Genomic DNA, 21,504 nt, shown 5'->3' on the forward strand with positions numbered 1-21,504 from the left:
GGTGGTGTCATGGTGTGGGGAATATTTTCTTGGCACTCTTTGGGCCCCTTGGTACCAATTGAGCATCGTTGCAACGCCAAAGCCTACCTGAGTATTGTTGCTGACCATGTCCATCCCTTTATGACCACAATGTACCCAACATCTGATGGCTACTTTCAGCAGGATAATGCGCCATGTCATAAAGCTGGAATCATCTCAGACTGGTTTCTTGAACATGACAATGAGTTCACTGTACTCCAATGGCCTCCACAGTCACCAGATCTCAATCCAATAGAGCATCTTTGGGATGTGGTGGAACGGGAGATTCGCATCATGGATGTGCAGCCGACAAATCTGCGGCAACTGTGTGATGCCATCATGTCAATATGGACCAAAATCTCTGAGGAATGCTTCCAGCACCTTGTTGAATCTATGCCACGAAGAATTGAGGCAGTTCTGAAGGCAAAAGGGGGTCCAACCCGTTACTAGCATGGTGTACCTAATAAAGTGGCCGGTGAGTGTATGTCTATGGGTCGAAGGACTCTTTTTGTTAGCACCACGCATAATTGTATAGTGTGCGGTACCACTGATCTCTCTAGCCTTTACTACATTCAGTCTGGGAAATCTGTGCAGTATATGGTCCAGAATTTCGGACCTGTATTTGCGCTTGTTCATTGGGTCTTTGCAGGGAATTGCTTCTCCTTCTATATTTGCCAATTTCAAGTACCCAGGATCCAGTTTCATATGTTTTGGAGTTGCAGTGAAATACACTAAACAATATTAATAGTTACCTCTCCTGAATTGTGTTCCTAATAGTTGCTAAATATGTTGTCCAAAGCATTGAGAAAAGAACCTAATTTTCTGTGAAAATGTGTTTTGGCTACAGTAAAGTATTTAATTCGTGACATTGTTCACACTGTTCTGTACTTAGAATTTCAGTAATGGCACAGGGGAATTTCCAGCATACTGTAAACATCTACTTGGCAGTAATGGTATTTACATGAGATGATTCAGTAGCTCCTCTGTTTATCAGTTATATTCTGAGATATAAAGCCCTCCACCGCAAGTACGTGTTACATTTTCTCATGCTTGTTCCTGATCACAGCGACCTGTAAACCTGCCATAACCAGCCGGCAAACAACCCAATGGTCTGTTGTTGGAAGCTGCCTTTTCTTTGTAAATGTGTGATCTGTGTGTCTAACCCAGAGGTTCTCAAACTTATTTTGTCTACCGCCCACTTCGAGAATTAATTATTTTCTAGCGCCCCCCCAAATTTTTTTTACTTTACTACATCTTAAGAATCACAATCACAGTCATTATGTTAATATTGGAGCTTACCGCCATCTATGGTACAGTTTGACAACTTTTGGACAGGAAATAGTTACTGTCTAGTCCCCTAGATGGCGTTACACGAGGAAACGCGCGTTAAGCGTAAAGGAGCGGTAAAGTTTGTGTTAAAAGCAAAAAAAACAATTTTAAAGGGGTAGCCTCATGAAGCTTGATCTGCCTTCTAAGCTGCCTAAAACTCTTCTTTCTTCCTGTTTGCTCGCGTCAATTAGCCCCACCCCCAAATTAGCGTGTAGCTCCGCCCACCACATAGTGTGATCCTATGGGATGACTGAAGGGCCTGTGATGTCATCAAAAGGTCCTGTAGACTTGGATTTACCTTGTACGGAGTTTCCTAAAGGACCTGGCTCCTCTGCCCACTAGCAGCCTGCTCTATATAATAAAGCTTTATCCTAGTGAACAGAGAGACCAGGTCCTTTAGCCCAGTAGGATTTAGACTGCTTTATATAAGAAAGCAGCACTTATTCCACCCCCTCTATCTCACAGCAGGGAGCTAGGTGATGTGTATGTGATGTGTATGTGTGGTGCAGACACAGGCTGGCTCTGTACACTCAGGGAGCTACGTCATGTGGCTCCCTCAGCAATGAGCAGGGGGCCACGTGCTAGTGTCCATAATGAAGTGAATAAAGTAAGATAGAGGACAAATAAAGCAGTTTTGCTGAAGCAATGTATTTAGGAAAAGTCTTACATCCACATTAACAAGCAGTATAGATAGAATCATTGTTATGATACCACCCCATTAAATTAGCCATCGCCCCCCTATACCGCTTCAACGCCCCCCAATCTTCTGTGCCCTTTACTGCCCCCCTATAGGCCTCCAGCACCCACAAGGGGGCGTTATCGCCCACTTTGAGAAAGACAGGTCTAACGCATAGTTGTAACATTCCCCATGGTACCTGTGATTGCTACATATAAAGGGAGCTAAACAAGCGCTGACTAACTTTCTATATTGTCAATTGGCACAAGTTACTGGTAGAAAATCTGCCCATGTAACTGGGCCTTTACGATTTGATTGGTTAATATACAACCTGAAGGAATTTCTTCTTGACGTAAATGGATTTGGATTTGTGGAATTCTATTTTTGTTAAACGGATTATCCACTTTCTAATATTGATGTCCTATTTTACCAATGAGAACCTTGCAGATCAGCTGCTCCAAGACTGTGGGACAGTGCTGCAGTACTTAAAGCTGCTGCTACGCTTCGTTCAACCAATAAGCAACATGGCTCCCAGTATGTAAACATTACCAGGGGCCGTGCTGTCCCAGATCAGTTAATATGTGTGTCCCGGGTATCAGACCCTCATAGATCAAATCTTGATTGTGTAGGATAGGCTGTCAAGATAAGGTGATGGATATCCGTTTTATGATCAATAAGCTAGATGGATATTTTATTTTAAGCATCTCCTATTGATAACCAATTCCTGGGGGTTCCACTACTAGAGCCCCCACTGATTTGCAGTAATCTGTGCTTAAACTGTTGAATATGTGTGCTAAAATTGTGTATTATAGCATTTCTATGGGCAGAAGTGAATCACTAGAATCTGTATAGCAATGTTAATAACACTGTTCACAGCTTGCTTGTGACCCTAAATGCATTTTGACTCCTAATTGCACCTTCTTGTTGACAGTATACTGATGCCTTATAAACATAGACTGTTCCTTTACCCTGATTAAATGTAATAATAGATTCATATTGTCGGATGCTGTTGATTTATGCTGGTTTGTATTCTTGTGTCATCTGAAGGTCATGTAGTCAGTAGAGATGAGCGAACACTAAAATGTTCGAGGTTCGAAATTCGATTCGAACAGCCGCTCACTGTTCGAGTGTTCGAATGGGTTTCGAACCCCATTATAGTCTATGGGGAACATAAACTCGTTAAGGGGGAAACCCAAATTCGTGTCTGGAGGGTCACCAAGTCCACTATGACACCCCAGGAAATGATACCAACACCCTGGAATGACACTGGGACAGCAGGGGAAGCATGTCTGGGGGCATAAAAGTCACTTTATTTCATGGAAATCCCTGTCAGTTTGCGATTTTCGCAAGCTAACTTTTCCCCATAGAAATGCATTGGCCAGTGCTGATTGGCCAGAGTACGGAACTCGACCAATCAGCGCTGGCTCTGCTGGAGGAGGCGGAGTCTAAGATAGCTCCACACCAGTCTCCATTCAGGTCCGACCTTAGACTCCGCCTCCTCCGGCAGAGCCAGCGCTGATTGGCCGAAGGCTGGCCAATGCATTCCTATGCGAATGCAGACTTAGCAGTGCTGAGTCAGTTTTGCTCAACTACACATCTGATGCACACTCGGCACTGCTACATCAGATGTAGCAATCTGATGTAGCAGAGCCGAGGGTGCACTAGAACCCCTGTGCAAACTCAGTTCACGCTAATAGAATGCATTGGCCAGCGCTGATTGGCCAATGCATTCTATTAGCCCGATGAAGTAGAGCTGAATGTGTGTGCTAAGCACACACATTCAGCACTGCTTCATCAAGCCAATACAATGCATTAGCCAGTGCTGATTGGCCAGAGTACGGAATTCGGCCAATCAGCGCTGGCTCTGCTGGAGGAGGCGGAGTCTAAGATCGCTCCACACCAGTCTCCATTCAGGTCCGACCTTAGACTCCGCCTCCTCCGGCAGAGCCAGCGCTGATTGGCCGAAGGCTGGCCAATGCATTCCTATGCGAATGCAGACTTAGCAGTGCTGAGTCAGTTTTGCTCAACTACACATCTGATGCACACTCGGCACTGCTACATCAGATGTAGCAATCTGATGTAGCAGAGCCGAGGGTGCACTAGAACCCCTGTGCAAACTCAGTTCACGCTAATAGAATGCATTGGCCAGCGCTGATTGGCCAATGCATTCTATTAGCCCGATGAAGTAGAGCTGAATGTGTGTGCTAAGCACACACATTCAGCACTGCTTCATCAAGCCAATACAATGCATTAGCCAGTGCTGATTGGCCAGAGTACGGAATTCGGCCAATCAGCGCTGGCCAATGCATTCTATTAGCCCGATGAAGTAGAGCTGAATGTGTGTGCTAAGCACACACATTCAGCACTGCTTCATCAAGCCAATACAATGCATTAGCCAGTGCTGATTGGCCAGAGTACGGAATTCGGCCAATCAGCGCTGGCTCTGCCGGAGGAGGCGGAGTCTAAGGTCGGACCTGAATGGAGACTGGTGTGGAGCGATCTTAGACTCCGCCTCCTCCAGCAGAGCCAGCGCTGATTGGTCGAGTTCCGTACTCTGGCCAATCAGCGCTGGCCAATGCATTCTATTAGCCCGATGAAGTAGAGCTGAATGTGTGTGCTTAGCACACACATTCAGCTCTACTTCATCAGGCTAATAGAATACATTGGCCAATCAGCGCTGGCCAATGCATTCTATTAGCTTGATGAAGCAGAGTGTGCACAAGGGTTCAAGCGCACCCTCGGCTCTGATGTAGCAGAGCTGAGGGTGCACAAGGGTTCAAGTGCACCCTCGGCTCTCCTACATCAGAGCCGAGGGTGCGCTTGAACCCTTGTGCAGCCTCGGCTCTGCTACATCAGAGCCGAGGGTGCGCTTGAACCCTTGTGCACACTCTGCTTCATCAAGCTAATAGAATGCATTGGCCAGCACTGATTGGCCAGAGTACGGAATTCGGCCAATCAGCGCTGGCCAATGCATCCCTATGGGAAAAAGTTTATCTCACAAAAATCACAATTACACACCCGATAGAGCCCCAAAAAGTTATTTTTAATAACATTCCCCCCTAAATAAAGGTTATCCCTAGCTATCCCTGCCTGTACAGCTATCCCTGTCTCATAGTCACAAAGTTCACATTCTCATATGACCCGGATTTGAAATCCACTATTCGTCTAAAATGGAGGTCACCTGATTTCGGCAGCCAATGACTTTTTCCAATTTTTTTCAATGCCCCCAGTGTCGTAGTTCCTGTCCCACCTCCCCTGCGCTGTTATTGGTGCAAAAAAGGCGCCAGGGAAGGTGGGAGGGGAATCGAATTTTGGCGCACTTTACCACGTGGTGTTCGATTCGATTCGAACATGGCGAACACCCTGATATCCGATCGAACATGTGTTCGATAGAACACTGTTCGCTCATCTCTAGTAGTCAGAGTTAAGTTAACCATGCACATTATACAAATCTCAATGGACCCTCCAGTTTTAGCTGGATCTACCAACTATCTGCATAACGTCCCCCTATCGCGGTGTTCACACTAGTGCTGGAGTCCACTCATTGGGTTTCTGTCCTAATCCCTGGAAAAGCTGCATAAACCTGGTTTCACCGTGGACACCAGTGGTTTGCTTTAAAAATCCTTTCAACTGCAAGACATTCCCTATGCAGTTTTTCCAGGGATGCGGGCAGGGGCACAAGTGTGACGCCCCATAAAGCAGATGTTGGGGAAAAGATGGGCATATCTGATTTCATTTTGGTGAATTATTTTTTTTTCACATGGGAGATAAGCAGCCACTAAGGCCCCTTGCAGACAACTGTGGGCCAGGTCAGTGTGTCAGTGTGGGTTTTTCCCAGATCGCACACTGACCCACTCATTTCTGACACACTCACACATTATGTGGTCCCGTGAGTGGGCTGACAGTCCGGGCCACAAAACTCAGGACAATTCCTATTCCTGTCTGGTCATTTGCAAGGGGCTTAAAGGTGTCTGGCAGTGGCTTGTTCCCTTTTCCCTATACATGTGCAGTTGTGCCGTTCATGGTTTGTTTGTTTTTTCTTCTAGCTATATGTGTTTTCCTTTTATATGGAAGCTATAGCTTTCTCACTGTTGGGCTAGGACATAGCTATGGTTTACTTGTTGTACATTCTAGCAATGTACATGTATGAGGTGAAGGTGTGTGACTTTCATGAGGCCAGCATGGCAGACTCGCCTGTACTTTGGGTTAGGTGTAGAGTCCAGCACAAACAATGCCTTCTCTAGACTAGGACATATAGTAGTAGTGTCCAGTAAGTAGAAGCCTTGCTTCTTGTGAAATAATTTGAAATATCATGACACAACGTGGTTCAATATTTAAGACGGATACCTTACTTGTTTTCTATTGTAGTCTTAGGGATGTCCTATGCTGTCTTGACTAGAGATGAGCGAACACTAAAATGTTCGAGGTTCGAAATTCGATTCGAACAGCCGCTCACTGTTCGAGTGTTCGAATGGGTTTCGAATCCCATTATAGTCTATGGGGAACATATACTCGTTAAGGGGGAAACCCAAATCCGTGTCTGGAGGGTCACCAAGTCCACTATGACACCCCAGCAAATGATACCAACACCCTGGAATGACACTGGGACAGCAGGGGAAGCATGTCTGGGGGCATAAAAGTCACTTTATTTCATGGAAATCCCTGTCAGTTTGCGATTTTCGCAAGCTAACTTTTCCCCATAGAAATGCATTGGCCAGTGCTGATTGGCCAGAGTACGGAACTCGACCAATCAGCGCTGGCTCTGCTGGAGGAGGCGGAGTCTAAGATCGCTCCACACCAGTCTCCATTCAGGTCCGACCTTAGACTCCGCCTCCTCCGGCAGAGCCAGCGCTGATTGGCCGAAGGCTGGCCAATGCATTCCTATGCGAATGCAGAGACTTAGCAGTGCTGAGCCAGTTCTGCTCAACTACACATCTGATGCACACTCGGCACTGCTACATCAGATGTAGCAATCTGATGTAGCAGAGCCGAGGGTGCACTAGAACCCCTGTGCAAACTCAGTTCACGCTAATAGAATGCATTGGCCAGCGCTGATTGGCCAATGCATTCTATTAGCCCGATGAAGTAAAGCTGAATGTGTGTGCTAAGCACACACATTCAGCTCTACTTCATCGGGCTAATAGAATGCATTGGCCAGCGCTGATTGGCCAGAGTACGGAACTCGACCAATCAGCGCTGGCTCTGCTGGAGGAGGCGGAGTCTAAGATCGCTCCACACCAGTCTCCATTCTGGTCCGACCTTAGACTCCGCCTCCTCCAGCAGAGCCAGCGCTGATTGGCCGAATTCCGTACTCTGGCCAATCAGTGCTGGCCAATGCATTCTATTGGCGTGATGAAGCAGTGCTGAATGTGTGTGTTTGGCTCAACTACACCGGTGGAGTAGTTGAGCTAAGCACACAGATTCAGCTCTGCTTCAATCAGCGCTGGCCAATGCATTCTATTAGCTTGATGTAGCAGAGCCGAGGCTGCCCAAGGGTTCAAGCGCACCCTCGGCTCTGATGTAGCAGAGCCGAGGGTGCACAAGGGTTCAAGCGCACCCTCGGCTCTGATGTAGCAGAGCCGAGGCTGCACAAGGGTTCAAGCGCACCCTCGGCTCTGATGTAGCAGAGCCGAGGCTGCACAAGGGTTCAAGCGCACCCTCGGCTCTGATGTAGCAGAGCCGAGGGTGCACAAGGGTTCAAGCGCACCCTCGGCTCTGATGTAGCAGAGCCGAGGGTGCACAAGGGTTCAAGCGCACCCTCGGCTCTGATGTAGCAGAGCCGAGGGTGCACAAGGGTTCAAGCGCACCCTCGGCTCTGATGTAGCAGAGCCGAGGGTGCACAAGGGTTCAAATGCACCCTCGGCTCTGCTACATCAGAGCCGAGGGTGCGCTTGAACCCTTGTGCAGCCTCGGCTCTGCTACATCAGAGCTGAGGGTGCGCTTGAACCCGTGCACCCTCGGCTCTGCTACATCAGAGCCGAGGGTGCGCTTGAACCCTTGTGCACACTCTGCTTCATCAAGCTAATAGAATGCATTGGCCAGCGCTGATTGAAGCAGAGCTGAATCTGTGTGCTTAGCTCAACTACTCTACCGGTGTAGTTGAGCTAAACACACACATTCAGCACTGCTTCATCACGCCAATAGAATGCATTGGCCAGAGTACGGAATTCGGCCAATCAGCGCTGGCTCTGCTGGAGGAGGCGGAGTCTAAGGTCGGACCAGAATGGAGACTGGTGTGGAGCGATCTTAGACTCCGCCTCCTCCAGAAGAGCCAGCGCTGATTGGCCAAAGTACGGAATTCGGCCAATCAGCGCTGGCCAATGCATCCCTATGGGAAAAAGTTTATCTCACAAAAATCACAATTACACACCCGATAGAGCCCCAAAAAGTTATTTTTAATAACATTCCCCCCTAAATAAAGGTTATCCCTAGCTATCCCTGCCTGTACAGCTATCCCTGTCTCATAGTCACAAAGTTCACATTCTCATATGACCCGGATTTGAAATCCACTATTCGTCTAAAATGGAGGTCACCTGATTTCGGCAGCCAATGACTTTTTCCAATTTTTTTCAATGCCCCCGGTGTCGTAGTTCCTGTCCCACCTCCCCTGCGCTGTTATTGGTGCAAAAAAGGCGCTAGGGAAGGTGGGAGGGGAATCAAATTTTGGCGCACTTTACCACACGGTGTTCGATTCGAACATGGCGAACACCCTGATATCCGATCGAACATGTGTTCGATAGAACACTGTTCGCTCATCTCTAGTCTTGACCTCTATGGGTTTTATAGATTACTGTATAATGGAGAAAACAGGTCAAACCTTTACTGCTGAGTGTACAAATTCTTTTACAAAAGTACCACTAATATGCCGCTGTCAAACACTGATCACAAAGTGAATAGGGTTGTTCACTGTCATGATTGATTGAAAAACCCCTGAGTATATAGCTTGCCTCCTCCTATACAGTACAACATTGTTAAAGTGTTAGGTGTACTGTAAGAAGAACCTGTCAACATTTTATGAACGCTACATCAGTCACTCTCACAATGTGACCATTAGATGACAGACATATATGTTTATTGCATTGTTAGCTGAAAATTAGACCTGTAGAGGGCAAAAGGGGCTGTCCCAAAGCTGGCGGCTGGAAACTAGCTGCTGTGAGGTCTCCGATAAACCGCACACAGAACTCTGCTCATCGTAGCCTGCCTCTTACTCTGCAGCATCAGTAGTAGCATATAACACATTATAGAGAAGTACTGAGGTGAATAATCTACTTGAGATAGCAAATTGCTGTTTAGTTGCTTTTCCCACTGTCTCTGCTTGTGTCTCTCTACTTTTCTTTATCTCCTGCTCACTCCAACTTTATATCCATAGATTTAATCTGATATCTCTGAGCTGAAAATGGTCTTCCTTTAGCAAGACTAAGCAAAGAGTTCAGAGTAAATATCAATTTAGCAGGGAAAGGCAAGAAAAGAGCCAGATAAGTGCCAAAAGAGGAGGCGTTTCTCTCTGATAAATTACAAGGTGTGGTATTTGCCTGTATTATTGATTTGATGAAAAGTTATTGCACCCTTAAATTCTAGGTTTACAGTGAGGACTCTTCTGGGTTTCTTCAATGGTATCTACAAAGTAATAACTGCAGAGGTGAACATTTTGTTATAAAGCAAGTGATGATTTTGTATGGGGAAACATGGCCAACATTCAGTTATATTGAGATACATGCTGTTAAAAGTGAAACTGTTAGAGGGGTATTATGTATGGGAACTGTCATATTAGCAAGGTCACATCTCTTTATTTGTTCTGGGCTATTAACTGGCTGTCATTTAGCTGCAGCGATGCAAAACAGGAGATCGTATTCAGTATGTGTATGGTAGTAACTCTCACAAGACTTCTAGCTCGTCTTGCATATAATAGAATTATTCTATTTATATGACAGTGGTGATTCCTAAAACCTGATCTGTCCCATTCGTTAGTTTAAATGCTTAAGTAATGGTGAATACAGATACCCACATCCTGTTCTACCCAATAAAACCAATTACTCTTCAAGGGCTATGGTGAATGATCTGCTATTACACTCACAGAGGCCAAGAATATACACAACAAAGGATGATACAATTATGTGGGAGATACCAAGAACTCCTGGCTATCCCTAGAAAATAAAGAACTTTTCAAAGATTTGGTGTATTTGAATCAGTGGTTCAGTAGTATGTCATTTAGAAACATCCATGTCCTCACATCATCAAAAAGGACCTGTCACTTCTGATGACATGCCTCTTTATAGTTGTATTCTTCATGAAGTTCTGCAGCATTGAGTCTTAGAACTATGCAGTATGTTGTTCCTCTGTTATTCCTTCTAGAAGTTTATGGATGAAATGACAACTGGATGTTACCATTTGGAGGTGTAGGCCTACACACTATGACCTTGTCCAGTCAGTGCTCACGGTATCGGAGCACTATATTTGTAGAAGAAATTACAGATGGCAGAGTTTAGGAAAAAAAAAAGATATCCAGAATTTCATGCAGAATATAGGTAATAACTAAAACGAGCATGTTTTGTAGTGACAGGTCATTCTTAAAATGCCAAATAATGCTTCTGAAGGAAGGATGTCTACTTTCTTAGTCCTCAATGCAAAATGCTACATCCACGCATTGATGCATTACAATAACTCTGGAATTTACTAGTGTTGTCTCGTGTACGTGGCAGTCACTGTATATCATAATGTAGTGGTAAGTGTTCCATGTGCAGTACTAACTAGTAGATGAATCAGGATAGCATCCTTCTACCTGTGATTGATCAGGCATTTTACCTCGATTAAGATTAATGGCACCCCTTTTAAACCACGCCCCTTCAACAGTATCATAAAGTGTTGTTGTGTAAGACTCGTCTCACAAGGTTCACCCAGCAGGTTCGTTCAGATCAAACATGGCCAAACCGAAAATGCTATTCTACTGTGGGTCCTCTCGGAGCCCAGAGTATACTAAATGGAGGCCCAAGGGGGGCGATCAAAGATTAATAAAAAGTGGTACTTGCCTCTCTAGTGCAACTCTTTGCTGTCTTCGTTGCTTCTGACCGACGTCAGGGAAAGCTGATTGACCTCTGGGTCATGTGGTGTTGTATCACAAAAGCACTAGTGGTGCAACACCACGTAAACGTCACCTGGAAGCTCCGAAGACAGCAGGTAGTCACGCCAGAGTGCAGGAGAAGTAAGATTTGTGGTGAGTGGTTTTTCTTTGATCACCTCCACATTTTAATCTCCGGGGTCTGAAGAGACTCCAGAGTATAATAGTTTTGGTTTGTATGTATTGGATCTGAACAAAATTGCAAATCTTGTAATAATGGACGTAAACAAAATCATGTTTGTTATTCTGGTTGGTTGGTTTTGGTTAGATTTCATTTAATCGCCCTTGCCATAATTCAGCCTATGAAACATTATATAGAATTTTTGTTTTTTCTTAAATGAGAAATGAAACAAGTTTGCAGTTGGTAGCACTTACCCTACCATTCTGTGCTTACAGCTTCTATGCAGATCTATGCATCTACGTTGTAACAGACAAGAAGCAAAATCTGTGTAGTCTGAACCTGTAGTTATATTCCCTTCTGTTCTTTATTTGTTAACCTACCACACGATCGAGAATGGGCAGAAGGAAATGTGACTGAAGACACGTTGTCTACATAGGAGAGGACATTTTTAATTAAAGAATATTGCAAAGTTGTGTTTTTGTTTTTTATTTTTCCTGTCATTGAAACAATAAAAATGTGGCTGTAAAGCTGGATATGTTCTTTATTCAGTTATTAATGTGACAACTTCAGGAAGTAGACCTATATTTCCTTGAAAAATGTCTGGCTTGAGAATGTTGTAGTGTCTTGATACCCAAAACACAGGAACAATGTGGAGTAGTGTTGTTTTGTTGATATCTAGATAGTATGTCCTCTTGATGAGAGATATTCGTGTTTATAGTCACAACAATGGCAGCATGCTATGTCTTGTAAATCTCCACAGATAGTTACTTTGGGCTCATCTGACATCTACCAAGAGCCAACATGTTTCTTTATTTTTCAATCATTTACAAGTTCTATAATGTCATTCTACAAGATGACTGCTTTAATGTGTTTACATGTAAAAGGAGACAGTAGCTGATAAAATAAGACCTAGGTTATATGCAGACATTGCAGATGAAGGTCTGATCATAGAGCAGACTCTCGTTATAGTACACTAGATTCAAATCCACATTTATTGCACTTACCATCTTGGTAAAACCTGTAGCGCTATCCACATCTGTGTACGTTTTGCAGCTGTTCCACTGCAGGTTTTTTATAAATCCATGGCAATTTTTATGTGTATGTATATGTATGTATGTATATAAACAAAACATACATACACACACATATATATATATATATATATATATATATATATATATATATATATATATATATTTTTTTTTTTATTTGTTTTAAACTCTCCCTTACTTTACACAGGGTGTACCTAAACAGTAGAGACCACAATAATAACTACGGCTAGGCAATTTTGACAAAAAATAAAATTTAGAGTTTATGGGCAATTCTAGATTTTAATCTTTATTTTCTTCAGCAAACTGCCCATATGGAGAAATCCCCAGATATATTTTATGCAGGTTTCCTTGTCCTACCACCCAACTGTTGACTACATTAAACAAGAAATTGTTGCTCAAAGCTTGTGGCAGAAGGAAAAAGCCTGACTGTGGCCAACTGTGTCCTTCCCCCATGACCAATAAGACCACGGATTGGACACCAGAGTTCTGTGTGTGTGGTTTTGTTTTTTGGGGTTTTTTTGTTTTTGTTTTTTTTCTCCAACTTCCCTGAGCTCCTGGCAGAGATCCATAATTCCTGGACAACCCTTTTAAATGGTAAATTAATTGATCCAATTCAAATAATTGTCCAACCCTAGTAGTACAGCAGATTGCACTACTGTAGCAACACGGACCAGAGTGTAGTTTGTCAATCTCAATTCTGTCAGATCCTGCTTAGCAACATGCGTATTAATTGTGAACTATATTATATTCATTACATAACTGAATCCTCATACAGCCAATATTTATTTTTCAGCGCTCGCCAAATCCCAAGCAGAAGTCCTTGCCCTGAAGAAGCAGAGTGAGGGCTTAACAAGAGAGTATGATCGTCTAATAAGGGAACACGAGTTTCTACAGGTCTGTATCATTCGAATGACAGTACTAGTATTCTGCAAACACAAAATATCAGTACTTTTGTGCTCTTACACTCACAGATGGTGTCATTGTGTGACGTGAAGCTTATTTGACTCTTGCGCGTATTTTTTAATTGTGTTTCTCAGAGCTTCAGAATAAACTGAAGCCCATTTCAGGAGCAGAATGGGTAAAAAATACACTTTTAATTATCAAGTGATTCCCCCCACTGATATACCAATGCTTTCCGACAGTAGGGAATCAATCTATAAATCATACTTAATTTTCTTTTTAACCCATTATTCCTCTTTGCTAAAAGGTTTTCTCCAACTGGAAAAACCACTATAAGGAAGTATATAAGTTCTATATAAGATAAGATAATCCTTTAATAGTCCCACATTGGGGAAATTTCAGAAATAAATGAAACTTTTACATCCACTGTAACTACAGTTTCTGATCTACTGTACAAATACAGTAGAATATTTTTGTGGCTACTTTATATAGTAAAATCCAACAAGATAGGTATTAGACCTAAAAAGAGTTCAGACTTTGAGGCATTTGTATACAGAAAACACACTGTTGTCAGTGTGTATAGTACATACATGGTGATGTGATGGCTCTGTAACCTATTGTGACACATTCTGTATATATAATATATGCTGTCACCAGCACCCATCAGCTGTGTAGCATCGAGATGGCTCTCTGTATATAGTGTATACAGACTGCTGCCCAAATAATATATTCTACAAAGTAAAGCGTGTATGACAGCACTGACCACTGGAAATCCTGGCTACAGCTGGATCTTTTTCAAGCTTGAAAATGCAGCACTAACCGGAGGACAATACATTGCTATTTTCTCTGTATGTTACTGAACCTATAAAGATGCAGAATATGCACGCTGTGCTACACTTACTATCATAGTACAAGGGCAGCATACTATATTACACTCTTTCCCAAATTGTCATATCATTCAGGTTGAAGTACTTTGATATATGGTATCACTAATGCATTTCTATTTAAGTTTTGTAGTAATTTGTAGGTTTGGGCATTGCAAGTGTATAAGACAATGAGCTCTCCATGCATCAAGTGACATGTACAGTCATTTACACTGCCATTTCAATAGAATCTCCTCATAGTGTTGCCACTTATTTCCATTTATCATTCAGCACAACATTTGGTTTAGTGTTTTATGTGAAAAAATAGTTTTCATAGGTGTTTCATCATTTGGCTTTTTAGGCACATGTTGTGAAGCATTGAGGCAGTGTTAAGTCCAGTTTGCCTGTGGCCATTAAAGCAATTTACACCTAGACCTGACTTATTATGCATTAATAAGTCTCTAATGGCTGTAACAAGTCACAGACAGAAGTAATTGCTAACCGTGTTAAAACTATGTGAGACAAGGAGCATGCCAATATCTAACAATCTGGAAACCATTTATGCTCTGTACTTTATTTATACTAGATTTACTCTTGTGTTTTCATCTCCATTGTTCGAGTCCGCCAGGCAGTGGCGTAACTAAAATGGCAACCCTTCCCCCAAAGACCCCAATTGACCACCTCCCCCGCATTTTTGCACGCACTATTATGCCCCATAGTGGCCCTTGCACACAGTGTTAGGCCCCATTGTGGACACCCATGAACAATTATTGTACTCTGGGGTCAGACCCCAGAGTATAATAATAGGAGTCCCAGGGGAGGATACAAACATAAAACACTGTTACATACACACTGTTACCTCTCCTGGGCTCTGGCATATTCTCCACTGATGTTGGCCATCTTCCAAGATGGAAGAGACATCACTTGAGCCGTCACAAAACTAGGCCTGAGGGCTTCCGGAGCCAGGAGAGGTAAGTAACAGTGTTTTTTTTTTTTTTATGTTAACCTCACCTCCCCTGAGTCTCCAATCATTATACTCAGTGGGACCCCCGAGTATAATGTAGCCCAGCAGACATCATTGACTATAATTGTGTCCATTGTTTTTAAACTGAAACTGGATAAAGCCCTCCGTACAGGACTTTTTCCTCAGCCGATTTTCAGTGTGACCAAACACTCTCTATCGCAGGCTCTGGTACAGATGTGAACATAGCTTTCTAAATTAGTATAAAGTATATGAAAAAAAAGTATTCAGTATACTGTACAATGCTTTACCTTTGCTGTATGGTGAAGCATACTGGGAGCATATCCTGATGTCATAGTAACATACTATATAAGGTTAGATAAAGGCACATGTTCATAAAGCCCAACCTAAAAACTTACCAAGTTTCCAATTGCTCAATTATACGGAAAAAAAATCCATCCCAACGAAGTCCCTGGGTCATCATTTTATACCAAACATTTCTAACTCCTATAACCTGATTTTTCTTACTCTTAAGAAGGCATTCAGGCCCCTCTTGAACTTGTATAATTTAACAGACCTCAGTACGTCATATGGCAGTGAGTTACACAGTCTCACCACTCCTCCTACTATACAGAAACATCCCCTAGTCGTCTTCAGCAGTAATCTTACCCAGTGTTTTATTATTACACAATGTAACACTTTGCCATAGCCCAGGTGCATAACTTTACATCCATCTACATAACTCCTAACCGTCACATTAAAATGGCAAAAACCTTCCTGAAAATATCATATTTTCTTAAAGATTTTTAATTTATGGCTACAGTAAATATTAATGACACATAACTGTAGTACCTTATGTGCATTTTAACATTTGAGCAAACTAACACTTTTTAGCCTTAAACTAGTATCATTTTATCTCTTTTCGTTCCTGCTTTTATAGCTTTTTAAATGTTATTTTTATGTAGCTTTACAAGACCTTGTATTTTGTGGCCGCATAAGTCTTTTTGATCAGTTTTTTATCACTTTTTGTTTTTGAGGGGGTAAATGATCAAAAAACATCAATTCTGGCAGTTTGGTTTGTGGTATTTCATGTACAATAAATAATGTACAAAATTTAATTTAGGCATTGTTATGGATATGGTAAGATCAGGGAAAAAAGGGGGGGAAATTGTCTACTCTTCCTCCTCCTTTTTTTTTTTTTCCCTCTGTAAAACCACTTGGGTGCTGTGGTCATTATCTTCTATTGCAGGCTACTCTATGCAGCCTGAAATAGAAGTGTTGTTATTTTGCAATGCATTGCATTAGTGATCAGACACCTGGGTTTCAAGACCTCTAGGTCTAATAAATGCAAAAAAAATTTACATTTTAAGACTTCAAATCACCCCACCCCCATTCCCAAGAACACATATAAAAAATATAAAAGTACTTAAAGATATTCTGTCATTCGTAAAATGCATTTTTAGCTAAACATATGCATGAATAGCCTTTGAAATGCTATTCAGGTACTGCCTCTACTACTGCAACTGACACCATGGTTTCTTTAAAAAAACGAAAAAGTTGTATATGTAAGTCAGCCCCACAGAGCACCCTGGGCATTCCCCAGGGCCTCCAAGCACCCCTGCATCATACCTCTAAAAACACCTTTCCACTGCTTGTGTTCCATATGCCCTCCTCCAGACATCCTGTAGCGCCCTGTCTTCTCCATTCTCACTCTGGCTGTTGAAATCTCGGGCATGCGCAGTACTTCTCCGTTCTGGAAGAGGAGGGCATATGGAGAGCAAGCAGTGGAGGAGCGTTTTCAGAGGTATAACGCGGGGGCACTCGGAGGCCCTGGGGAACGCCCAGGGTGCTCTGTAGGGCTGATTTACATATACAACCTTTTTGTTTTTAAAAGAAACCCAGGGTCAGTTGCAGTAGTTGAGGCAGTACCTGAATAGCCTTTTTAGGTAGTCCTGTGTCTGAAAATGCCTACAAATCTGAAAAAACAGCAGGAAAAATATTTGTTATAGTTTTGTGTCTAATAAAAACTTGAATATAAAGTGATCAAGATAGTAGACCTTACCCAAAATGGTTTAACTAAAACGTACACCTGGCCCTGCAACCCCCCCCCCCCCCCCCCCAAAAAAAAAAAAAAAAAAAGAACAAACTATGTACCATTATTAACCAACCTCTGTTTCCTATCTGTGAGCCAGTTATTAACCCAGTTGCAAATATTTCCCTTAGGATCAGTATTCTCATTCTATGTACCAACATTTAAAGGGATCCTATCAGTCAGACACAATTTTTTTTTATTTTTTTTTTGTAGGTGCCACGTCGGAATACCCTTAAGAAAGGCTATTCGTCTCCTACCTTTTGTCATCTTCTTCTCACCGCCATTCGCCTTCAATCCCGGTTCTTGTCGGTATGTAAATTAGCTCTCTCGCAGCACTGGGGGTGGGCCCCAGCGCTCAAACAGCACTGGGGGCGTCCCCAATGCTGTGAGAGAACTCTGTCCAGTACCACCTCCATCTTCGTCAGCAGTGTCCTCTTCGGCCTTTTCTTCCGGCGGTGACTTGTAACTTCTAAGGCCTCGGGCCGAGCAGATTCCACATGCCCACAGGCCACGAGAAAATGGCCGCTTGCACATTATTGTAAGCGGCCAATTTCTCGTGGCCTGTGGGCATGCGCAGTCTGCTCTGCCCAAGGCCCGAGGCCTTAGAAGTTACAAGCCACCGCCGGAAGAAGAGTCTAAAGATGACGCTGCTGAAGAAGAGGAGGTGGCACTGGAGAGAGTTCTCTCGCAGCATTGGGGATGCCCCCAGTGCTGTTTGAGCGCTGGGGCCCGCCCCCAGTGCTGCAAGAGAGCTAATTTACATACCGACAAGAACTGGGATTGTAGGCAAACAGCGGCGCGGAGAAGACGACGAAAGGTAGGAGAATAGCCTTTCTTAAGGCTATTCCGACGTGGTACCTACAAAAAATTGTGTGTGAGTGATGGGATCCCTTTAATGTGGTACAGTATCAAAGTCCATATATGTCATCTATGGACTTATCACCTTATAACAGTATCAGCATAGCTTTATGATCAGTTTTTATAAGTTTATTATCATTGACATACTCCAAGATTGCACGTCTTAGAAATCCTTCAAATAATAGATTTTTTTTTTTCCCTCATAGGTTAATATATGTGAACTGTAGATATGTCATGTTAATAATTCCTTGTCTTCTTTTTAGAATACCATACAGGAGCAAGACAGCAAGAAAGAGCAATGATTCAGCGATAACCTAAACAAATGACCATGAGAATGTGAAGAAATTCTGCAGTTCTTGAATTTGCTGCAATGACAGTGTTTTCTAGAAAATCGGCACATTGATTTTTTTCTTTTCTTGTGTTTTTGTTTTTCCCATTTAGAGAAGGTTATATCCAGTGCAAACTGTCAAACTATATTCATGTCAGTTCTGCAAATACCTAGAACTTCAAAATGTTATGTGTTCAAAAGAATTTTTACTTGACTATCTTCTCAGAAGTCACATTTCTGAACCTTTAATCAAAAGTACAGTAAAAATGGCATTTTATTGTCCGGTGGACTCTTCCAGTGTGTCAAGCAAGTGGAGCCCCTTTTCTATTATCTCTCTAATACAATTTGGCAACCCAGATTTTATTCAAATGTTCCTCTGTTGTCCGGCTTATGGGCATTTTAAGGAACTGTTTGTAATGTATAATAACCTTATTATGTCCATACCCGAGGTATATATAAGGTGATTAGGAGATTACAACTTTCTGAATCCCTATTATATTATTCATGTTGTGGTTTATTTACCTACACAGTTTTTATGTCAGAAATATATTGAATATATCATTGTTTGGGTTGCCAATTATATTTTCTAGGTTTTTTGCGTGTGAATGCTGCATGTTAAATTGAACTTTTTTTTGTTCGTTTTTTAAATGCTAAACACATTTAGATTGGAGAGAGAGGGAGAATGAGCTTCTTACGATAGTTGGTGCCATAAGTCCTATTTAATTTTGCTGTATCTGATATTTCTACTGTTTGTGATTGACATTTGTTTAAAGAGGACCTTTTATGCCCTCTAACATTGCCCGTGTTATATTGTGCTAAAAAGTGGATTTCTGCACTGTTTTTTTTTTTTCTGGTATGTGCCTCAGTTGCAGAGATATCGGGGCTGTTAGTTTCATTGTCGATGTACATGTATTGTCAGAATGGCTGGCTTTAGGGCTCGGCATAATTGCTGGATATTGAGGTGAGAAACGGACCCCTGACAATACAAGAATATAGAAGTGTACCACCGGGAATGAGGGGTAAGCCTGGTCCATCTGTTTATATGATACGGTCAATGTTAGAGGGCCTGAAAGGATCTCTTTAAAGGAAACCTGTTGGGTGGTTTTTCCACCATAAACTGGCCCAGTCATATGGGGGATGACTTATTTCCCTTTCTTTTGCTGCCCTCTAATATTTATGTTGCAGCAAAGGCAAGTTATACATGAAAGTATAAAAAGTCATATGCAGATTAGCCACAGTGGAGGGGAAAAGCTTCAGCCTAGTCTCACTACACTCTTCCTATTTACACCTCTCGTCCGTGACGTCAGGGAGTGACCACATGACAAGGCTATTCCCCACCGACTGTGACTACTTAGGTTAATTTACATATGTTGTTTTATGGTTTGCAACATTTATGTCTTCACTTTGCTGCAATTAAAAGATTACAGAGGGAACCAATGAAAAGGGGATTACTTCTTCCTGCACATGATGGGCCAGTTTATGATGGAAAAACCCTATCTGGTTCCCTTTTAAAGGGACACACAATGTCAGAGTTTACATAATTGTATTTTTTAGATTTATATAAGTTGCTATTTTTGGAGAGATTTGCAAAACACATAATTCACACTGTTATATTACATACTTGGAATTTTGCCTCAAAAAAGAATGTATTTTCATATTAACATTCTAATAAAGCTTATTTTGCTACCGTGTGACATAAGTGTGACCTTCCTTACAAACTGACAGTACTCTTCAGATGTATTTTTTTTTTTTTTTTTTTTTTGGGGGGGGGGGGGCTATTGTGATAAGGGAGTTAACATTTTTTTTTTTTTTTTTTGTAATATATTTAATAAATATTTAAGTAACCTATCCAACTTCATTTTAAAAGAGAACAGGCTGAAACATTCTCACTAGCAATGCTCTAAAGCAGGGGTCTCAAACTCAATTTACCCGGGGGCCACCGGAGGTAGAGTCTGGGTGAGGCTGGGCCGCATCAGGTTTTCCACAAGCTATGCGCGCCGTAGCAAATTTAGCTCTGCCCACTTTTATATTGACTCTGCCCATTCTCATTAATTTTTCATGTGCCCCCACACAGTATAATCCTCCTACAGTCACCCGTACATTATATATCCCCACATTATAATGTCCCCTTCCAACGGTCTCACAGTATTAAGTCCCTCTCCTGGTGCCCCAGTTTAAACTGGGGGAACTAGAGGGGACATGAAACTGGGGCAGCTGGAGGGTGACATTTAAACAGTGGGGATAGTTGGAAGGGGGCAGTAAATTAATGGCAGCTGAAGTGGGACATTAAACTGGGGGCAATTAGAGGGGGACATTAAACTCGGGCAGCTATAAGCAGACATTTAAACCGTAGGGGTAGCTGGTTGTTGACATTAAACTGGGGGCAACTAGAGGCAGACAGGTCCCGCTCCAGCTACCTCCACTGTTTAATGCCCCCTCCAGTTGTCCCCAGTTTAAGTTCCCCCCTTCACTACCCCCAATTTCATCCCCCCCCACCATTTCTCCCCCAGTTTCATATCTCCCTTCATCTGCTCCATTTTATGTCCCCCCTCATCTCTGCCCCCATTTTCATGCCCCCCCCCTCATCTCTGCCCCCAGTTTCATGTTCCCCTTCCATCTGTGGCCCTAGGTTATTGAGAGACACACACTTACACAGACAGACACATACACACACAGAAACACACATAGACAGACAGACACACACACACACTCTCCACCCTGCATCTCACATTCCCCTCCCCTCTCAGTACCTTTAGACGGCACATCCCTTCATCTTCTGGCCGGCACACTAAGACACGTCTGACGTCACACGCAGGTCTTTCAGTTACATGGTGGAGAGGTGTCTTTTATACAGGTAACAAGTGCAATTAATACATGTAATGGGTGCAGAGTAGAAGGGCTTCTTAAAGGGGTGCTATCATTAGCAAAAGTCATTTTTAACTAATCACACACTTGCATAGCCTTTAGAAAGGCTATTCCACACCTACCTTTTGTACAGTAGTGCTTGAATAAGTCTGTTTTTATTCGTATGCTAATTAGCTTCTCCGTGCACAGGAAGTTGTCAGCCAGCTCTCCTCTCTCTACTATGTGTGAGAGCAGGGAGGAGGAGTCAGCAGCAGTCTGTGCTGTATACACAGAAAACAGTGCACGAAGAGACTTCCGGGGTGCACGGAGAAGCTAATTAGCATATG

At 42.7% G+C, this 21,504-nt stretch overlaps 1 protein-coding gene across 1 annotated transcript in view; it reads left to right on the forward strand.

The window, feature by feature from the left end:
- BCAP29 (B cell receptor associated protein 29) overlaps positions 1-20,001 on the forward strand; it is a 41,799-nt gene extending 21,798 nt beyond the window's left edge. Inside the window, exons 7-8 of the mRNA XM_075274133.1 lie at positions 13,105-13,205; positions 18,249-20,001. Of these exons, the coding sequence (XP_075130234.1) occupies positions 13,105-13,205; positions 18,249-18,287 (140 nt within the window). The 3' untranslated portion in view covers positions 18,288-20,001. The remainder of the gene's footprint in view (positions 1-13,104; positions 13,206-18,248) is intronic.
- The last annotated feature ends 1,503 nt before the right edge of the window (positions 20,002-21,504 follow it).

This window comes from Leptodactylus fuscus, chromosome 5 (genome assembly GCF_031893055.1).
Source record: "Leptodactylus fuscus isolate aLepFus1 chromosome 5, aLepFus1.hap2, whole genome shotgun sequence".
NCBI lineage: Eukaryota > Metazoa > Chordata > Amphibia > Anura > Leptodactylidae > Leptodactylus > Leptodactylus fuscus.